The 19986-nt window shown below is 37.6% G+C and overlaps 1 protein-coding gene across 1 annotated transcript in view; it reads right to left on the reverse strand.

Moving 5' to 3' along the window:
- Positions 1 to 18335, reverse strand: part of SMCHD1 (structural maintenance of chromosomes flexible hinge domain containing 1) — a 75389-nt gene extending 57054 nt beyond the window's left edge. The window contains exons 1-12 of the mRNA XM_009582725.1: positions 18161 to 18335; positions 11055 to 11137; positions 10816 to 10946; positions 8815 to 8929; positions 8548 to 8667; positions 5527 to 5693; positions 3123 to 3216; positions 2649 to 2859; positions 1669 to 1792; positions 1383 to 1566; positions 682 to 879; positions 430 to 543 (exon numbers count right to left, since the gene is read on the reverse strand). Coding sequence (XP_009581020.1) covers positions 430 to 543; positions 682 to 879; positions 1383 to 1566; positions 1669 to 1792; positions 2649 to 2859; positions 3123 to 3216; positions 5527 to 5693; positions 8548 to 8667; positions 8815 to 8929; positions 10816 to 10946; positions 11055 to 11137; positions 18161 to 18335 — 1716 coding nt within the window. The remainder of the gene's footprint in view (positions 1 to 429; positions 544 to 681; positions 880 to 1382; positions 1567 to 1668; positions 1793 to 2648; positions 2860 to 3122; positions 3217 to 5526; positions 5694 to 8547; positions 8668 to 8814; positions 8930 to 10815; positions 10947 to 11054; positions 11138 to 18160) is intronic.
- Between the last annotated feature and the right edge of the window lie 1651 nt (positions 18336 to 19986).

The raw sequence follows: 19986 nt of genomic DNA on the forward strand, positions 1-19986 counted from the left end.
TGTAAACAGCCAGATTATAATATGTCAGAGAAGAAATACCTCTATCAAGGGACTAGACAAGTCGACATAGACATAATGCAATATGCTAACAAATACTACCTGGTGACATGACAAGACACTGTTCTAAAATTTGCTGAAATCACAAGGGTTAAGAATGGATGCACAACATACTATTGATACCAACTGTGATACTCTATTTCATATGCAAGTTTAAATAAATCAGATTGTTAATCATGAATAATAATTTTAATATATTTACGTTAAAACTAATGTAACTAAGTAGCTTGATTATTTCTAGATTGCCAAATCTCAAAAAACCCTATATTTTTCAATAGTTATTTAAAAGTCATTTAAATAAATCTGACCCAGGATTATTTAAAGTTTCCATAGGCATACTACGTATGTGAATCCTTTTTATACTTGTCTTACCAAAGCAATTTGAACCTCTCCTCCAGTGGCAAATATATCCCCATCATGGTCTCCATACAAAAAAAATTTCTCAATACTTCCATAGAATATTGGAAGAGTCTTAACAGTTTTCACCTGTAAAGAGAAGACAACAATTAATGTTAATACATTACTTCTGCATCAAATGTATAAGCATTTGCCTTTTATAGGGTTCAAATGCTCTATTACAAAACAAACAAACAAAACCTCAACATCAGTGAGCAACTAACTTACCAGCTGTCCAGTTTTGTACGTTTTCCCATCCCACTCTATTGCAGCATATGTTGCCCAAGGGCTCTGCATTCTTTTGGATGGTAAATCAGTACGTGTAGTTATTCCTTTAAAGACTGTGAATTTTATCTGTTTGTCATATTTTTCATGACAGTCTTTAAGCCACAAAGCAAATTCTCTGTCAATTTTCATTCGCTGCTCCTATAAAGAGATAATAAAATAAATACATATTATTAACGTATTACAAAATTTAAATCTGACAACCTCAGAAGTATGAACAATTGTAAGAGGTACAACGATTTGTACTAGAAAAAAAAAATGGATTCTTCAGCTTGGAAACATTACAGAATTCTAGGAAAGCTATACTTCAAGCCAAAGAAAGTGTTTCCCCCAGCACTCATATTTCTCTATGAAGAGGGTCTTTCCACAAAAACTGTCATATAACAACTAGATAAAGTCATTATTTAAGAAAATAAAAGGAAAAAGACTACATCTTATTTTTTCAGATTTAGAGAGTTGGCTTCACTACTCACTAAAATTGAGAGAAGTGTCTGCTACGAAGTCCTGCAAAGTGCCCCAGCTGAAAATTCTTCAGAAACTGGGCAATATTCAGTGACACTAACAATGACCAGTGAGTAAAGGTTTCTATATCATATGCGTTAAACTTTGCCAAGAAGAAATACTTAATAGAATAAAATGATTACCTGTCCATTGAAGATTCTCGTGAACAGAGTGTTCTTATCTTTTAGCTTCAGCTCCAGATCCATGAAAGTGAGTTTGTTTGTGCTGACCTGGAACTTATCATTGGTAAATAATGCACCAGAAATTCTGTTGTAGCATTCCACTGGTGCCAATCCTCTCTTCTTTGGAGGAGCGCACCAGTCAAAACTTAAACAAACGGAGAAAGACATTAAAACCCTTTTTTTATAAAGAGAGGTTTACATTATAGAAACAGACTGGTTTACATTGTAGAAACAGATTACCACTTACTCTTCTACAGTTGTGTATGGTATTAATCTTCCATTCCAAAAACATTCAAAAATAGGCCTTTTTCCTCTGGCACCCTTTTCTACTATAAAGCAGTCATCATCATCATCATCATCGTCGTTTAATTCTTGATTAAAAAGAAGACAGTCTCCATGAATAAATTTCTTTTAAAAACTAATATAATATCAAAAAACAGAGCACTCTAAATTAAAGATTATCTATAGTTATTAAGTTAGGCACAGTGGCAGTACACATGATACCAAGATAGGTATATATAATATTAGGATTTTTTTTTTTCTTTTTAAGAAATGCCAAGCAGAAAAACTAAGGAAAGCTAGGGAAAAATTTTAAACGGGGATTGAATAATATTACCAAATCTACCAAATAGGCAAATTTCAAATTTGAATAAATACTACTTTTTCCTCTTAGTTTCAACTGATCATCTTCTAATATCATAAAATCTTGTCACCATTAAACTGAAGATTTGTTTTCTCAAAAAAAAAAAAAAAAAAAAAAATCACAAACACAAATTATTTTAAAACCCTAGCATCTGAAAACTCATCAAGACTGGATAAACAAATTTTAAATTAAGGACTTGGACTACATGTTTTCCTCTGCGGTATTCCAATGTTACAATCTCTTGAATCAAACTGCTGGTTTTCATTACTTTCTCGGAGCAAAGATCTAACAGTCAGGAAAGTGGAAATGTTTCAATCAGACTGCATTCCATAAGAGTTTATAGTTTGAAATCAGATGGCGTTACGTCAAAAATCAGGTTTACATGAACGAGTTACCACAACAGCCAATTTGTTCATAGGATTTGTTCATGCAAAAGGATGTGAATTTTACTGTTCTGCCACAACCCAAATTAGATCATAATTTACACTTCAATTTAAATTGTTCTAGTTTCTATTTCATTAAAATATTTAAAGTAGAAGGATTGTCTATAATAGGCCTGATAAGCAGCGAAACATTTCACTCACTTGATGGAAAACACGGATCATCAGGGTATGTTTCTTTATCATACAAGAAGGGATGATATCGGATGATGCCTTCCACTATACCTTCTCCTTCAACATGTGCCTTAAACTCAAAACTATCTGCTGCAGTATTTATATACAATGTCTGCATGTCATCTTTGATCTCCCTAAGATTGACAATCTTTGGTACTTTTCCTTTTTCAAACATTGAAATCTGGAAAAAAATAAAACAAGTTGATTTTCCCGAGACCAAAAAACCTACAGTAATTAGCATTTGTGACATTTATGTTAATCGTTAGCAAAATGAATTAGCTCCTATGCTGCAATGATAAACTGTATTACTTTTTAAAAATTAAATTACATACATATCTTAAAATGCTGCTGTAATTCAAAATGCATGATTAAAGAGAAACAGGCACAACATTAAATAAGTTGCCGTCAAAGAAGAATTTTGACAATAAGTATAAAATCTCTTACCTGAATGTCGATGTTGTTGAAAGGGCTTACGTCTCTTGTTACAGCATTAGTTTCATTTCCTTTCGGTCCATGGATATAATAGTGATAGATATGTCTGAAATACATTTTAAATGAAAAATAAATCTCAGAAAGGGAAATAAAAAATTTGCACATTATAATTTTCAAAAATCTAAATAAACCCGTATTTTTATTAAAATATAACTGGTTACATTGTTATAAACCAACTCCATGACAACGTGTGTATCTAGTACAGAAGATTTACTAAAGGGAGTGACTCCTTTTCACCCCTTTCAACTATCATCTCCTTCATACACAATCATATTAGGATCAATTTTTTGATAAAATAATTAGAAATATTACAAATTGGAAAATAATACATAAGTGAAAAAAATTATGATTGTTACATGGTTACAGATCCTTTACGTCAAAGTGCAAACTAATAAAACTACTGTAATTTGTTCTGCACTCTGGAGATTAACAAGAACTAAAGCCAAAAAGCTTTCCACACATTGTTTCTGATATGAGCTTTTTATTGATCATATAACAGCAACAGAAACATTTAAAAAACAATCCCTATCCTTAAGTTATTTACAAAAAAGTAAAAATACCCCATTGGAATATAGGCAGTAGTCATGGATGTGATCTGCATATTAGAAATAATTTTTGTATTTGTAAACATTATTTTCTAATGGCAGTTGTGCTCATTTAAGAAACTAAAAAATCCAGGCAGTCAGATAGATTAATTATTTTCATAGAAATACGAAGTTCGAGAAAACTGAGGAACTTAACTCCATTTACGCCAACTTTTCAGCAAGCTAGCTAATTCTTCCAACTTCAAAGATTGAGTCCTTAAACCTCAGGGTGGTGGTTTGCAGAAAAATGAGATTACACAAGTCAATGGGACTGAATGCATGAAGGAAGTTAAATGCACCTGCAAGTGTTTATAATTGCTTTGCTTCTGACATCCACTGCACTAAATGCACCCCAAGGAGAAATCTTGGTTCCCAGACAAAAGCTCCTCATGGTCTCATTGTTCAGGACTTTAGAGCAGACTGGTATGTCCAAGCTGCTTAGCATTTTGTCTGCATTTCTTCCAGACTTCAAAAGGTGCTCTCACGGCCTTAAGACATAATTATTTTGGGGGTTCATCTCCCCTCCCTCCACTTCAAAGCATCTGAAACAATATAAGGGCTGTGCTGTAGCCCATTAAAGCAGAATGAAACTGGTATTATGCATGTGTGGCAAAAGGCATGGCAGAAGGGTATGTGGAGGTGTTTGAGGGGAAAAAGGCCATTACAGCTGAAACAGTGATGCAGGACTGTGTAGCACTGGGAAGCTAAATCTAATTGGTTTTACTGTAATAGCTACAGGGCATATACTTGAATAATTTCACCTGGGTTTCATCTCAAATGGAAGCAGTTCTTCCACTTCAAGAGATCGCTGGAATGAACTAACACACACCTAAGTGGGGGTGTTCACCAGAAGAGCACCTAGAAGCTAATGAGGGACCAGAAGAGCACCTAGAAGCTAATGAAGGACCTAAGTTATCTGTCAGTGTAGATATACGCCTACATTTTCATGAGGTTAAAAAGGGTTTCAGCCACAAATTCTTACATTGAACACTGAGTGATGTTTCATATAATAAGGTATTATCTAATCCTTACATTAATCCTCATATTAAGTATTATCTATTATTACTAGATTACTGGTAACACAAAAATAAAATTATAGCTTGAAAATCAATTTTTACAGTTTGCCAGATTTCAAAATTGGGCTATGACTTCATAGTTTAGTCTACATTCACAGACAGATCCATCATCTTAACAGATAAGCCCACACGATTCATAGGTATCACAGATTTCCGTATCTCCAGGCTCTGCAGGCCCACTGACGACACTACTATAGTACTGAGTGGACAGTATCATATATCGTTCTCCCTCTTAAAACGGGATGAAGCAGCAGCTTTTTTGTTGTTGTTTTTAAAAAAAAACAAAACCAGAAACTATAAATACAAAGCTAGAGATCAAGGTTAGGAGCACAGCTGTGAGAAAAGTAACTTAGCAAGTTATTAATAATTAGATATCTAATTATTACATTAATAATATAAACTATTAAATTGAATAGGTTATTAATAATTAGATTGGATAATTATGTATCAATTATCAAGTCACATTGAAACTGATGTTTGTAAACATCTTTGTTTGGATGGGGGGCCCCATTCAGTTGTGCTAGTTTCTGTAAAATCAGTTAGCTAGGAAGTCTAATTATGTCATCAACAAAATATGTATCAACGCCCTTAAGAGGAATAAAGCCAATGACTATGTACAAAAAGGAAGTAATTCAAAATTATCTGACTTCATTGGTAGTCCACTTTCAAATCAAACCTTTTAAATCACCAACTTACGCCAGCTGCCTTGTCCAAAGATGAAAGTAGTTTTTCAAGTACTGCATGTGATCTGGTTGTACACCTGTAATGACAACTGCTGTGAAACTCTCTTTATCCCTTTCTTCTAATATTAGATTATGAAGAAATCTTTCATCATCACTTGTGATGTGAGTAGAGTCAGATGGCTACAAAAAGAGTAAAATAATAAGAACAGAAATGTAAACTGAATTTCTGAACTCCCATCAGCTTTGAAAGGGATTGAAAAACAGAACAGGAAAATAATACAGAACACATGATGCTAAGTATCACAAAGGATTAATGCTTAAAACAAAAGCTTCCAAATTAAAGTCAACAAACTGAGAATCTGACATCCCTGATCCAGTTCATTTTCAACTCACATTCATCACAGCATTTGAAGTGTTCAGCCTAGAAATGCATTTAATCATGTTTAATGTGGCACTATGTGATATCCATGTTCTCATCCATCAAATGGAACTATTATGCGTACAAGACTTAAGTCTTTTTTAAGAAAACCAAGCCAGAAAAAAAATTATTTGCTTTTAAATGGATATGCTGCTTTCTATAACAGAAATTGAAGTGGAAGAAACATGCTTTTGCTGTGAAAGAGAAAGGGTGAATCCTCAGTTCCAGCTGAAATATCCAGTAGTCTCACAGAAACGGAAATTCTTGATTCCAGAAAGTCCTGATTGTCTTTTCTTGGATGGATGCATTTTACTTTTATGATAGGAGGTTTCTAAGCTGCATAGAAACACAGTGGTTGATGTCATGCTTCATGCTGGACCAGTGGATAATCCTTTACATTTGGTGCATCCAGAAAAGAAGCTATTTTTAATACGAAGATTGAGATCTTTATAGCAATTGCAAACCATTGGTACAACTCAGAAGATATGCTTTTCCATGCTGTAGTAAATGCAGCTTCATGCCTTGTTTTGCATGAAAACAGGCAAAAAGGAAACGCATCACTGAGTCGGTGAAAAGACACATCTCCTACCTAACTGTAGACAGTGAAATATGTTAGTCAAGGGAGTTCTGTTAAGACTTACTTCCTCCAGGGAATCAAAAAGCTCTCCTTAACCAATAGGATAATTTCACCAGTTGTGGGAACTTTCATCAAAAAAAGACTGCAATTCTTTAAATGCTTTCTTCTGCCCACAGCATAGCCTCTTTTAAACCTAACAGTCTTGCTGATTTCATCCAAGCAAGGGGCTGTTTCTATGATAGTGATGAGATCACAGATAATAAAGAAAAGCCAGAGTCCTCACCTTTGTATGATTTGATCAATGACCTAGAAGCTGCATGCACAAGTGCTATCCTGTACAATTTACAGAGTTAAAGTACCCCCAAAATGCTGTTCCCAAATTCTTTGGTTGCCTTCACACTACAGGTGACAAACTACAATGGCACTTTCCCCTACATTCCTAGCATCCATCTCAGCTAAAAAAGTAGTATTTATTTGTTGGCAACATTAAATGGTCCAGGGAAGTGAATGCAGTAAAAACAGATGCCTATTATCCATCAACAGAAGATGATCGGCTGGGGTGCCATCAGTGCCCTTTCTCTTCAGTGTTCTGGCCTTGTCTGAGGTTCGATATTAATTACATCTTGATTTCTTTGCAAAAGTAACTTCCTTTACCAACTCAATTCCTCAAAGATTCCATTATTCTTCTCACACTGCAGTAATCCATTACAACTTCTATTTCTGCCATAGTATTCTCTTGCTCACCTATGTGGATTGCAGACCATTTTTCAAGACATCAAGAGACAAATTCACACATCAATTTCACAACAATATAATGATCTGGCCTGGCTATTTCAATGATATGTAAAAATTTCTTAGGTCCAAGTTGTCTATCCATGATCTCCACACTTCACTTTTATTACTTGTTTCACATCATCTCTTCTCTCTTGGATATTTACAAGTTATTTTTTACCGCTAATAGAACTTTACTTGCAATTTTTTTTTACTGCGTCAGCTTAACTTTCATTTTCTATTATCACCACAACTTTTCAAACAGTTGATTGCACCACCTTCTTGAATTCTTTAGTAGTATCCACACATCTCATTCTGCTGGTTTCCTCCAACTAATATCTGTTAGCTTATTTTCTATTTTTCTATCCCCCACACTCCCTTTTTAATATCAAATGGGGAGGAAAAGCATTTCCGCCCTTTACAAAAAGCAGATCTTGTCGGCTTTTATTTTCAGTTTCTATTTCTGTGACTCTACCTTCTCATCTCTATTGCACAGAGATTAAAAATAAAACTTGTACCTTTCTGACGATTCATTCTTTTTCACAAGTCACTGACTCAAGACTGGCACGATAAAAAAATGTATTCGCCTCCTGTTCCTTTCTCACCCATACAAAAGGCCAAGAACACTGATAGAACCCCCAAGATATGGGCTATAATCAAGGTCTGATTACCTCATCATACACAGCACCAACTTATGCTCCCATCTGCACCGTTAGCTATTTATATCTTTGCCTTTATCTTCTTGCTCAAAAATGTCCAAAGAACAGTTCCTTTTGGTGTTCCTCCTTACCTTACAGCTTTTTGCTTAAGCTTTACTTCTTCATGAAAATCATCAGGGTTTTTGTTGATCTGGCTGACTTTTCTCCCATATGCAGGGTAGTTCTTCTACATACTTCTGTATAATACACAGTTTGTTTCCCTAATTTATTCCTTAATACCTCAGAGAACAGACTTTTTTTTTATGTTTCGTACATAACAAAACAATTGCTGTTCTTAGAAAGATCTTTTTAGATATTTTTCTTAACCTGGTATGTCCAACTATATGGCATTTCTGTCCTTTAAGCTAAACTCAAAAAAGAAGCACATATAAATAAAGCCTTGTGATACAGTGTCTCAAGTTTCCCATTATTTCCTTTTACGCTCCAGAGTGCAAATGATTCATAAGATAAAGATACCACCACATGTATTACAAGAATACAACACAGTGAAATCATGTTAACCTGGGAAAGGCTTTCAATTAAAAAAAGAAAAGTATAAAGGCTATTTACCTTCCTGTTTCGAATGTATCCACTATATATTGCTTCTTTGTTTTTCTCCTTCTTTTCAAAATCCTCTTTAGAAAGGACAAGTTCATGAACATCCTGAGAATCTGCAGGTTTGCTTATCATCTGTTTTTATTAAAGAAACAGCATTTAAAATCAAAGTAAGAGTTAAAGTGAACATAATAAAACAGCTTAATGCTGTGATTAAAAGCTAGGATAGTAACAATCTGATTACGTAAAAGTATTTTAAAATAAAGATTGACGTTTACTTACTCTGGCAGACTGTCCAACGAAGAACACTGCTTGTTTGCCTCCAACTCCAAAATATGAGATATCACTATTTAAACTACGAGGCACTGGCAAAGGGCGTACATATCCTGAATGATCGCTGACAATAAAAGTGGCTTCAATAAACTTTCTCAAGACAAATTTCATTTAAATTTTCATTTAAAAAATAAAAGTCATTTAAAAAAACAACAAAAAACTGCCGATCTAAACAGATTATATTAAATTCTTCCTGCAGTCACTTTGTTCAAAAATCCTTCATTTTAGATCTAACTGCAACATTAAAATATGCCTAAAATTCTTGATGTATTTTTCAAAAGGATGTTGACAGAGTGACTCTTTTCCTAAGTCATCTTATAAGACACTTCTGCCCCTTCTAGCAAACCAAATCTTATTCAGTCATACGCATTCAATTTTTTAATCTGAAAAACTCTTTTGCTTATTACTATCTATGTACAATTTTTTTTTACACTAAAGTTCAGATGAAAGAGAGGAAAACATTTGGCAGGGACGATCTGATAGAAAAAGAAACTATTACCCTGAAAACTTTTCTCCATTGTTAACTCTGCAACAGGGACTGGTCTGTGCGATAGGTACTGCGGTAAGAGCAATTACACACAGTTTTAATGGTAGAAAGTAAAAGGCAAATCCCTCAATGCTCTCCCTTTGACTATGGTGAGATATTAACTGTGAAGCTGCTGCAAATGAAAATAGATTACAACGCAAGCCTGGTCTTTCTGACATCATCCTTTTATAGAAATAGTTTTGAATCAAAATGGGAAATAATGCCAACCATTGTCTTGGAGAGACTACATATGTCATCAATAATTAAATCCCATGTCTTTTGAGTCAGCTTTGATGGATGAACAGTCTTACTTTGTTTAAGCAAATAGCAGGACAAACATATCATTTTAAATCACAGCAATCCCAAATGAAAACAAGGTGTAGATGGTATCCTGGTATAATTTACAGCTAATCTCCCACTGAATGGTATCAACCCACAGTTTAAACCTGTAGCTTAAAAGTACTATACAGTTCTACTGTTACTAAATTTACAGCAATTTGAAAAAGCAGTGAATTTCTCTACGAATGACTAGATAAGATGACCCAGAACCACTTTTATGCACTTACCTCCAGTTGTTTGATAGATATTGATCGTTCTATTTGGAGAGGCATCCAATGCAAAAAAACCCCCTCCTCAGCTCTATTATCACTTTCTACTGCCCCAATACTTTTTACACTAATTTCTCATAGGACAAGTTAGTTATGATTGAGACTGTGATCCTTATCTTCAAGTTTACTGTCCTAGGCTTAAGGTATTTAAAAAGTGACTAAAGCTCAAGAACTATACATAACTGCTTCTCTGGAATTTTCTACACTAGGGTTAAGCCTGGTAGGTGGAAGATCTCTTGGGAACAGATTCAAAACTGTAAACTGAATTCATATAAGCACCAAAACCCACCATAAACCTCTACTTTTTTCTTTAAATACAAAACATTTATTTTGCCTAGCTTTTTTCAATAAATAGACATCTTCAGGTGTAATTTTGCATTACATTGTACACAATGAAGATACAAAAAACCCAAAGAAAACCTAAACCAAAACTCCGCATCCATTATTCCAGTAGCATGACGGACATTGGATGTGCTCCTTAATGCACTAGTGAAAGGTTTTCAGGTAACACTATAAAAAAACTTCTGCAGAACATAGAATGCCCCTAACTGTATGTAGGCAAGTCAAAGACAAGACAGCTTACAAAAGGCCACAAGAATACAAAAAAGTTCTCACAGTATCATAATACTAGAAGAGCATTTTTGTGTTATGAAGCTTCTCTATTTCCTACCTACAGAAAATATGTGTCTATTTACATGTAATCACAGAACGACAGGTTTTAGCTAAGTGTTGGTATAGAGATATGTCTTAAAATTATATTCTGTGAACCTTCACAGAGTTTCTTAATTGTTGAAAAAATGATTAAAACTTCCTAACCTCTCGAAGTCACCTTGTCTTGTAAACTTTGACAGTCTATATACAGCCCAGTTGTTAAGCTGTTTAGAAGTCATTCCTCTTCCATTATCAATCACAGCAACAGCTGGTTTTCCTTGGGAGTCATCAAATAACTGTTTGGAAAAAAAAACAAAAAAACAAAAAAACAAGAAGCACCAGGGAAAAAAAAAAAAAGATAATGCAAACTACACCTGAATAAAAGTAGAATATTTCTATCTTACCAATTTTATCTGTATGCTCCGAATACCAGTAATTCGGGATGTAGCTGATAGAGAGTTGTCAATCAATTCAGCAAGGGCAAATGCTAAAGAAATTGAAGAAAAATAATCCTATTAAAATCTTGTTCTCAAAAGACAGCACTCAGAAAACACACTCTCAGTAGTTTCTTCTGAGCAATTTGGGTAACACATTCCCTAAATACAGACAAAAGCTAAGCAATGTCAGAACCACCAAAATCATATAACATTTTGATTTAAAAAAAAGCTTTTGTACATATACTTTATGATTTGTTTCATCACTGAATCTCTCATATCTCTGTTGATGGTAAGAACACAATTACTGGAAGTACATAGGAACAGTGATCAGCTAACAGGCTCCTTACCACAAGGCGAACTTGTCTTTTTCCATGATTAGGAATGAATTTGTACGATTCATATGAAAGTCCAAAGTATGTAAAAAACACTGACTTTGACTTGTTAAAATATTGAGGGAAGAATGAACTCATTGAAAAAACCTGAACAGAAACGTTGCACAATTTCCAAAATAGGAAGTTATTTGTTTACAAAAAGAACACAAAGAAAATTGTAAAAATGGTTGAAGAATTTAGTCAATGGTATATACAACCAAAGTTCTGTCCAATACGTGGCAATACACAGCAGAAATAGTCAGCCAAACTACTTGCACAAGTTTGTTGTTTCTAAATATTAACACTTTGAGCCCTTACCTAATTAAAGTTAGGACTACCTAACTTTAGTGAAAAATTGCATTTAATTTCGGACAACAGCATCAATCTGAAAAAAATACATCAAGTTCGGATTAATTTACTCCGATCGATCAGCCCTTGTGAATAGAATCAACATTTCCACTCAGTCTCTCTAATAAGGAAGTTTTATTCGCTACAATCTACAAGGGTCTACAGAATGCTACAGTGCAAATTACAAGGGCCATACACTTCAGACATTGCAGAATAAATCCCTTGAGTATTAGTATCATAATGCAACACTGAAGTATTTGGCATTTTCCCTCAAGTTGTTTTTGAAGTATAAAACCGGTTGTCAGCTTCTTTGCAACTTTCTTCACTGCTAACAACAGGAGTTGAGCATCAGTTATGTGATCCACACTTACTATTCCATATCAAAGAACAATGGCCCTTCATCAACACATGAGACTGGCTAGGCATGCCCTTAGAGATGTTGTAAATGAGGAACATCAGCTGCAGTACACTTACACATGCTCAAAATTGCTATTTGCTCTAACACTCAATTCTAGTACATAATAAACAAAAGTAGACAGTTTAATATGCCTGTTTTGCAAATTTTAATTACTGGTGTGTTACAGAATTTCACAAATTACTTCACTAGGGTCTCAAAGAGTGAGAATTAGTAACACATTAGGAAAAAATATACCAGTAATGTCATTACAGAAGTGGATCTAAAAGTTAGTCTTTTTAGGATTGAAGAGTTTCATGGGAGATGTGTGGTAGCTACAAATCACATGAACACTTATAGGAAGTGCAGTATTGAATGACTTCATAAAGATCTTATGAGATGTAACAGTTCCTTCTGACAAACCAACCATTTGTTTGCAGTGCTGTGTATTACCATGAAAACAGAGTAAGAGTTGGATTGTTATGCACATACTGGGGAATTTCTCCAATGTAGAAGAGTTACAGTGCTCAGTATATATTTATTTTATTTCTTGATTTAATAATTTGAATTTTGCTTTAAAAAAAAAAAAAAAAACAAAACAGCAACACTGAAACCAAAAGCGTAATATATTTCTAAACTGAAAACTTGTTTAAACATTTGTTTTCTTGACATAAGACACCATAAAACAGAAGGAACTTCTTCAAGTTCTGTTGCAGAACTTGATGACCATGCGTCATCTTTCATTTAATGCACAAACCTGTTTGTTAAATGCTACCATAAGTAAAGCTAAATGGATACTTGACTCTGACTATAAAATCCTCTTTTTGTTCTCAGATGGGACTTTTTTTTTTAAAAAAAAAGAGGAATAGGGATTGGGAGTTTTGATGAACAGTTATAGAAAAATGAATACAAGAAACCACAGACTACATAAACCTCTTCAAAGCTTAACAGTTCTAATACATAGTGGCTATAGTAACTATATGACAGAGGGCTAGATTTCTCCATTTTTCTACCCTTCATCTCTCCATTCTTGCAGTATAGGTCCTTGCTCCCAATTTCCAGCTCTAATCATCTTCTTGTCCCACAAGTTTTGTTATGCTAGTATTAGCAAAATAGTATTAACTCCTCATTTAGCAATGTTATATATATTTAAAAGGGAAACATGAACGGATAGCAGCAAAATTCCTTGGTTTTGCAGCTGAACATCAAAGAACAAAAGGTTCTGTGTCCACAGCATTGCACTCAATACCTCACATCATCTTGACATGCCACAGAATTAACAGTTTTCTTTTGTTCATTGTTTTTCTGTCCCAGTGGATGGGCTGCATGTGTTTGATATTATTTCCTACTTATACCCTCATGCTCAAGTACTTTTTTTTTAAAAATTCTTTTTTTTTTTTTTTTTTAAATTAAAAAAAGTCATCCAATGTGGTTGCTAAAGGTGCACTCCTTCAAATCAAGGCTGAACTGCTCTACAGTTTCAGGAATGTACTATGGTTTGACTTGGCAGAAGTGCTCATTTGAATCTCGTCAAATTCTGTGACTGAAAGGATGGAAATGCTTCCAATTAACATGAATCTAGCAACAAGAACAGTATTTCTACCTGCAACTTTTGAAATATACGCATTTACCTAAAAATGCTATTGTCACACTTTTTTCCCCAATTAGTCAGCATTAATGTTTGTAAACTAACAATAATTCATAGAATCATAGAACAATCCAGCTTGGAAGGAACCTCGAAAGATCATCTGGCCCAACCTTTCGTGGGAAAGAGAGCCTAGATGAGATTATCTAGCACCCTGTCCAATCGCATCTTGAAAACCTCCAGCGATGGGGACTCTACCATGTCCCTGGGGAGGTTATTCCAATGAATGATTTTTTCCCACTGTAAAAAATTTCTTTCTTATATTGAGATGAAACCTCTCCCCGTGCAACTTCTACCCATTGCCCCTTGTCTTCTCCATGTGGCTCCTTGTGAAGAGAGAGCCTCTGTCCTCTTGGTAGCTGCCCTTTAAGTATGGAATACTGTGATGAGGTCACCCTGAGCCTTCTCTTCTCCAGGGAGAAAAGACCTAACTCCTTCAGTCTTTCCTCACAAGGCAGGTTTTCCAGCCCTTTGATCATCTTTGTGGCCCTCCTTTAGGCCCTCTCCAGTCTGTCTGTGTCTTTTTTGAATTGTGGGGACCAGAACTGAACACAGCACTCCAGGTGTGGCCTGACCAGCGCTGAGTGGGATGATCACGTCTCCATCTCTGCTAGCAACACTCCTGGGGGTGCAGCCCATGATCCAATTTGCCTTTGTTGCTGCAGCAGTGCACTGCTGACTCACGTTCAGCTTGTTGTCCACCAGGACTCCCAGGTCCCTTTCAGCAAGGCTGCTCCCTAGCCACACAGACCCAAGTCTGTACTGGGCTCTTCGGTTATGTCGTCCCAGGTGCCAAGACTTTGCACTTGTCCTTGTTAAACCTCATACAGTTGTTGCTTGCCCACTCCTCCAGCATGTCCAGGTCTCTTCATAAGATGGCTCTCCCATCTGATGCGTACACTTCACCATCCAGTTTAGCATCATCAGCGACACTGATAAAATCACAACGGAGAAGTATCTCATTCTACTGCTTTTGTTCTCATTTCTCTTGTAGTCTCCATCAAATATGGAAAAACACAGCTTTTAACAACAAATAACTTCAGAGTCCCTTGAACCCAGGATGAGAGTGGAAGAAGAAACAATACAAAACATTTGCTAATAAAAAAAAAAATCTCACAGGTAAAATTAGCAAAAAAGTCAAGCAGCTAGAGATCAGAGTAGCCTAAGATAAGATGCTAACCAACTACCTCAGCATGGCTTCAGCATCCATAACATGCATCTCCCAGTAAGCCACAGTGCATTTCACTGAAACATGATATAGGAGCTAGGGGTATGATTTTACAGTATTTCATTTTCAGCAGAAATAACTACTACTGTTCAGCTTGAAGATCTATCACCGTGGCACAAATACAATGACAAGGTATGATATCTGCCAGCTTCATAGCTATATTCTCCAAATGAACAGCCCCACTGTTGACAACACTTTGCTATGCAATCAACAATCTTACTGTCATGAAGAGTAGAGGGAAGAAAAAAAGCTCGACATATAAAGAAAAGAAAAATGTAGGTTTGACAGACACAACCCATCCTAATCTATCCACCAATCCTTATTGATCTATACCTTTGCAGCTCGTTCTCTTTTACTTTGGGTCTTTGGTACTTTGCTCCTGTGTTATTAAGTTCTTGCCCTTGGTGAGCATTTTTAATAGTTGCCCTGGATGGCTCACAACAGCTGGTTGATCTCTAAGGACTACCTCCTCAAAGAATAAGAGCAGTTCACTACAATGTGCAGAAACTCAAGAAGGTGTAGCAGAAGGCCAGAATTGATGAGTAAGACTCCTGACCAAGTTCAAATGCTGATGGGAAGTATGCATAAGGTTGAAGAGCGGATGGGCTACCCAGGAGGAATACACAGACACTGACCAAGTGTTGACCAGATGGTCAAGGGAAGTGATTCTTCCTCTCTATCCAGTCCTTGTGAGACCGCATTCTGAGTACTGTGTCCAGCTTTAGGCTTCTCTGAAAACACCACTGAAGTTAGACCAGAGGAGTCCTCCAGATAATCAGAGGGCTTGAGCACCAGACAAGCAAGGAGAGGCTGCTGAGGGAACTAGGATTGTTCAGACTTAAGAAGAGAAGGCTAAGGGAGACCTTATTGCTGTTTTATTACTAGGAGGGTACAAAGATGAAGCCAGACTCTTCTCAGAGGTGTACAGTGATAGCAGAGGAAGCAACGGACATAAGTTGGAACGTCGAAAATTCATTAGACAAAGATGTATTTATTTTATAATCAAATACTGGAACAGGCTGCCAAAACAGGTTGTGGAATTTCTACTCTTTGGAGATACTCAAAACTCAACTGGACTTGTCCAGCCACCTGATCTAATTGACTTTGCTTTGAGCAGGGATTTAGATGACATGACCTCCACAGAGACCCCTTCTGACCTAAATTATTCTAGGATGCCATACAATATGTCCGTATGTCCAAGATCTCCCAATCTTTCCCTGAAAAGTTCTTGGATGGCTACTGCAGGTAATGACTACCATACATAGGCCTTCATTTTCAACAATGTCAGGTTTAGCCATCAATTCAGTGTCACAAGGAAATGAAATAGTAATTAGCCTTCCTTTACAAAAGTCTTGAGCTGAGCTAGAGAGGCAGAAGCATCAAGTTCAATTTAAGAAGCTATGCATAGACAAGGAATGGTCAGGCTAGTTTGCACTGCTGTACCTCAGGTTTATTAGTTTTGTCAAAAAAATAGAAACAAGAGCCTTAATTAAGCAGAACAGAATGTACATGCCTGAAAAAATGAACTCCTAAGATCCATGACTGGCACAGAAAATGCAAACAAGAGATGATAGAATCCTAGAATGATTTAGGTCAGAAGGCACCTTCACAGATCACCTAGTTCCAACCCTGCTACCATGGCTAGAGACATTTTCCATCAAATCAGGTGGTTCAAAGCCCCATCCAACCTGACCTTGAACATTTCCAGGGATGGAGCATCCACAACTTCTCTGGACAACCTGTTCCAGTTCTCACCACCCTCATAGTAAAGAATTTCTTCCTTATGCCCAATCTAAATCTACCCTCTTTCAGTTTAAAATTGTTAACCCATGTCCTGTTACTACAGGCCCTAGTAAAAAGCCTCTTCCCATCTTTTTTATAAGCTCCCTTTATATATTGAAAGGCCACAATAAAGTCTCCCCAGAACCTTGCCTTCTCCAGGTTGAACAACCCCAACTCTCTCAGCCTTTCTTCATACGACAGGTGTTCCAGCCCTCTGATCATTTTTGTGGCCCTCCTCTGGACCCGCTCTAACAGGTCCATGTCTGCCTTGTGCTGAGGACTCCAGAGCTGGACGCAGTACTCCAGGTGGGGTCTCACCAGAGCAGAATAGAGGGGGAGAATCACCTCCATCAACCTGCTGGTCATGCTTCTTTTTATGCAGCCCAGCATACAATTGGCCTTCTGGGCTGCAAGCGCACATTGCTGGCTCATGGTCAATTTTGGTTCACCAGTATCCCCAAATCCTTCTCCGCAGGGCTGCTTGCAATCCATTCATGCCCCAGTCTGTATTGATACTGGGGATTGCCCTGATCCAGGTGCAGGACCTTGCACTTGGCCTTACTGACCTTCATGAGGTCCACATTGGCCCCCTTCTCAAGCCTGTGAAGGTTCCTCTGGATGGCATCCCTTCCCTCCAGGGCATGACAACTGCACCACTCAGCTTGGTGTCATCTGCAAACTTGCTGAGGGTACACTTGATCCCACTGATTATGTCATTGATGAAGATATTAAACAGTACTGGTTCCAATATGGACCCCTGAGGGACACCACTTGTCACCGATCTCCATTTGGACATTGAGCCGTTGACTGCAAGTCTTTGGATGTGACCATCCAGCCAATTCCTTACCCATTGAATAGTTCATCCATCAAACATACCTCTCCAATTTAGCTACAAGGATGTTGTGTGGGACCGTATCAAAGGCCTTGCAGAAGTCAAGATAGATGACACCAGTTGCTCTTCTCTTATCCACCAATACAGTCAACTCCATTGTAGAAGGCCACTGGCTTAGTCAGGCATGATTCGCCCTTGGTGAAGCCATGCTGGCTGTCTCTAACCACCTCCCTGTCATCCATGTGCTTCCATGATGCATGATCTGTTGCATGATCTTACTGGGCACTGAGGTGAGGCTGAGTGGTCCATAGTTCCCAGAGTCCTCCTTTTAAAAATGGTGTGGTGTTTCCCTTTTTCCAGCCACTGGAGACTTTGCCTGACTGCCATGACTCTTCAAATATGATAGAGAGTGGCTTAGCAACTACGTCTGCCAGTTCCCTCTTGACCCTGGGATGCATCTCATTGGGTCCCACGGACTTGTACATCCAGGTTTCTCAGATGGTCTTCAACCTGATCTTCTCCTGTGAAGAGTGGGACTTCATTCCTCCAGTCCCTGTCGTGAGATTCAGGGACTCGAGAGATGTGGGAAGAACAATTACCAGTGAAAACTGACGCAAAAACATTGTTTAGCATTTCAGTCTTCTCCATGTCAGTTGTCACTAGATCCCCCCATTCCATTTATTGGGGGGGTACAATTTCTTTTGTGTTCCTTTTCTAACGTACCCGTAGAAGCCCTTATTATTATTCTTCACGTTCCTCGCCAAATTTAGCTCCAGCTGTGCCTTAGCTTTCCTGATCCCATTCCTACGCTCCTGAGCAATATCCCTATATTATTCCCAGGATGCCTGCGCCTGCTTCCATTGCCTATGCATTTCCCTCTTGTGTTTCAGTTTGACCAGGAGGTCTTTACTCAGTCATGCTAGTCTCCTGCCTTCCTTGCCTGATTTCTTGCACATGGGAATCAACAGTTCTTGTGCTCTAAGCAAAAAAGTCTTTAATTAGCTGCCAGCTCTTTTCTGCTCCTTTACCCGAGGGCAGTTTCCGAGAGTGTCCCATCCACCAGTCCCTTAAACAACTGAAAGTTCACTTTCCTAACGTTTAGAGTCCTTACTATACATTTCACCTAGCCTTTGCCCCTTGAGATCATGAATTCCACCAGGACATGATCACTACAGCCCAGACTATCACCAATCTTGATGTTTCCAATAAGTTCCTCTGTGCTGGTGAGCAACAGGTCTACTAATGCATCTCCTCTGGTGAGGCTTTCTATCACCTAGATTAGGAAGTTATCCTCAATGCACTCCAAGAGTCTTCTAGACTGCTTGCAGCTTGCTGTGCTGCTTTTCCAGCAGATGTCCGGGTGACTGGAGTCCCCTAGCAAGATCAGGGCCTGCAAGTGTGATGCTTCTTGTAGTTGAAGTAAGAACGCTTCATCGACATTCTCCCCTTGAGCAGGCAGCCTGTAGTAAACATGAAGCACGAGGTTTCCTTTGTTGGCTCGGTCTCTAATTTTCACTGATAAGCTCTTGACCTGTACACTGCTGTTTTTCAAAGACAGCTCTGTGCAGTCAATCCATTTTTTTACATAGAGGGCAACCCCTCCACCTTTCCTTCCTTGCCAGTCCCTCCCGAACAGTTTATAGGCATTGATTGCAGCGCTCCAATCATGTGAGTCATCCCACCAAGTTTCAGTGAAAGTGATCAGATCATAGCTTTCCAGCTGCACAGTTGCTTCCAGCTCCTCCTGTTTGTTATCCATGCTGCGCACACTGGTATAGAGACCCTTCAGTTGGACGGCTGACTGTCTCACCTTTTTGGTGGAACCTTTTTGGAGGGTTGGGGTCATTCCTCACTACTCCAGTAGGTGCGCTCATCCATCCTGGTGCTTGTGAGTACACTAGTGTCACGGCTTTGCACCCCAATCCCCAAGTTTGTTAGTTTAAAGTGTGATTCACTGTCAGCCAATCTGCCAGCAATGCTTTATGATCTCTCCCAGCACACAAAGTATGGTCAAGAGGTGAAAAATTGATAAATAGTTCCACATATACAAAAAGACATGACACTTCACATCACATGCAATTAAGCTGGGGGCTCAATATCACAAAATATTGTGAATGCTAAAGACGTCCGGTTATTTTCTGAACCACATAACAAGTTCATGGAAAAGAGCAGTCCATAGACAGGAACTCAAAAGTCCCCAAATCACTTTTATTGCATCTCTGCATGGCCCTTCTGTTCTAGTATTTCTCAGGTATCTGATATTGGCTTGCCGTGGTTTAACCCCACGCAGCTGCTCGCT

Source organism: Fulmarus glacialis, unplaced genomic scaffold, assembly GCF_000690835.1.
Source record: "Fulmarus glacialis isolate BGI_N327 unplaced genomic scaffold, ASM69083v1 scaffold3838, whole genome shotgun sequence".
Lineage (NCBI taxonomy): Eukaryota > Metazoa > Chordata > Aves > Procellariiformes > Procellariidae > Fulmarus > Fulmarus glacialis.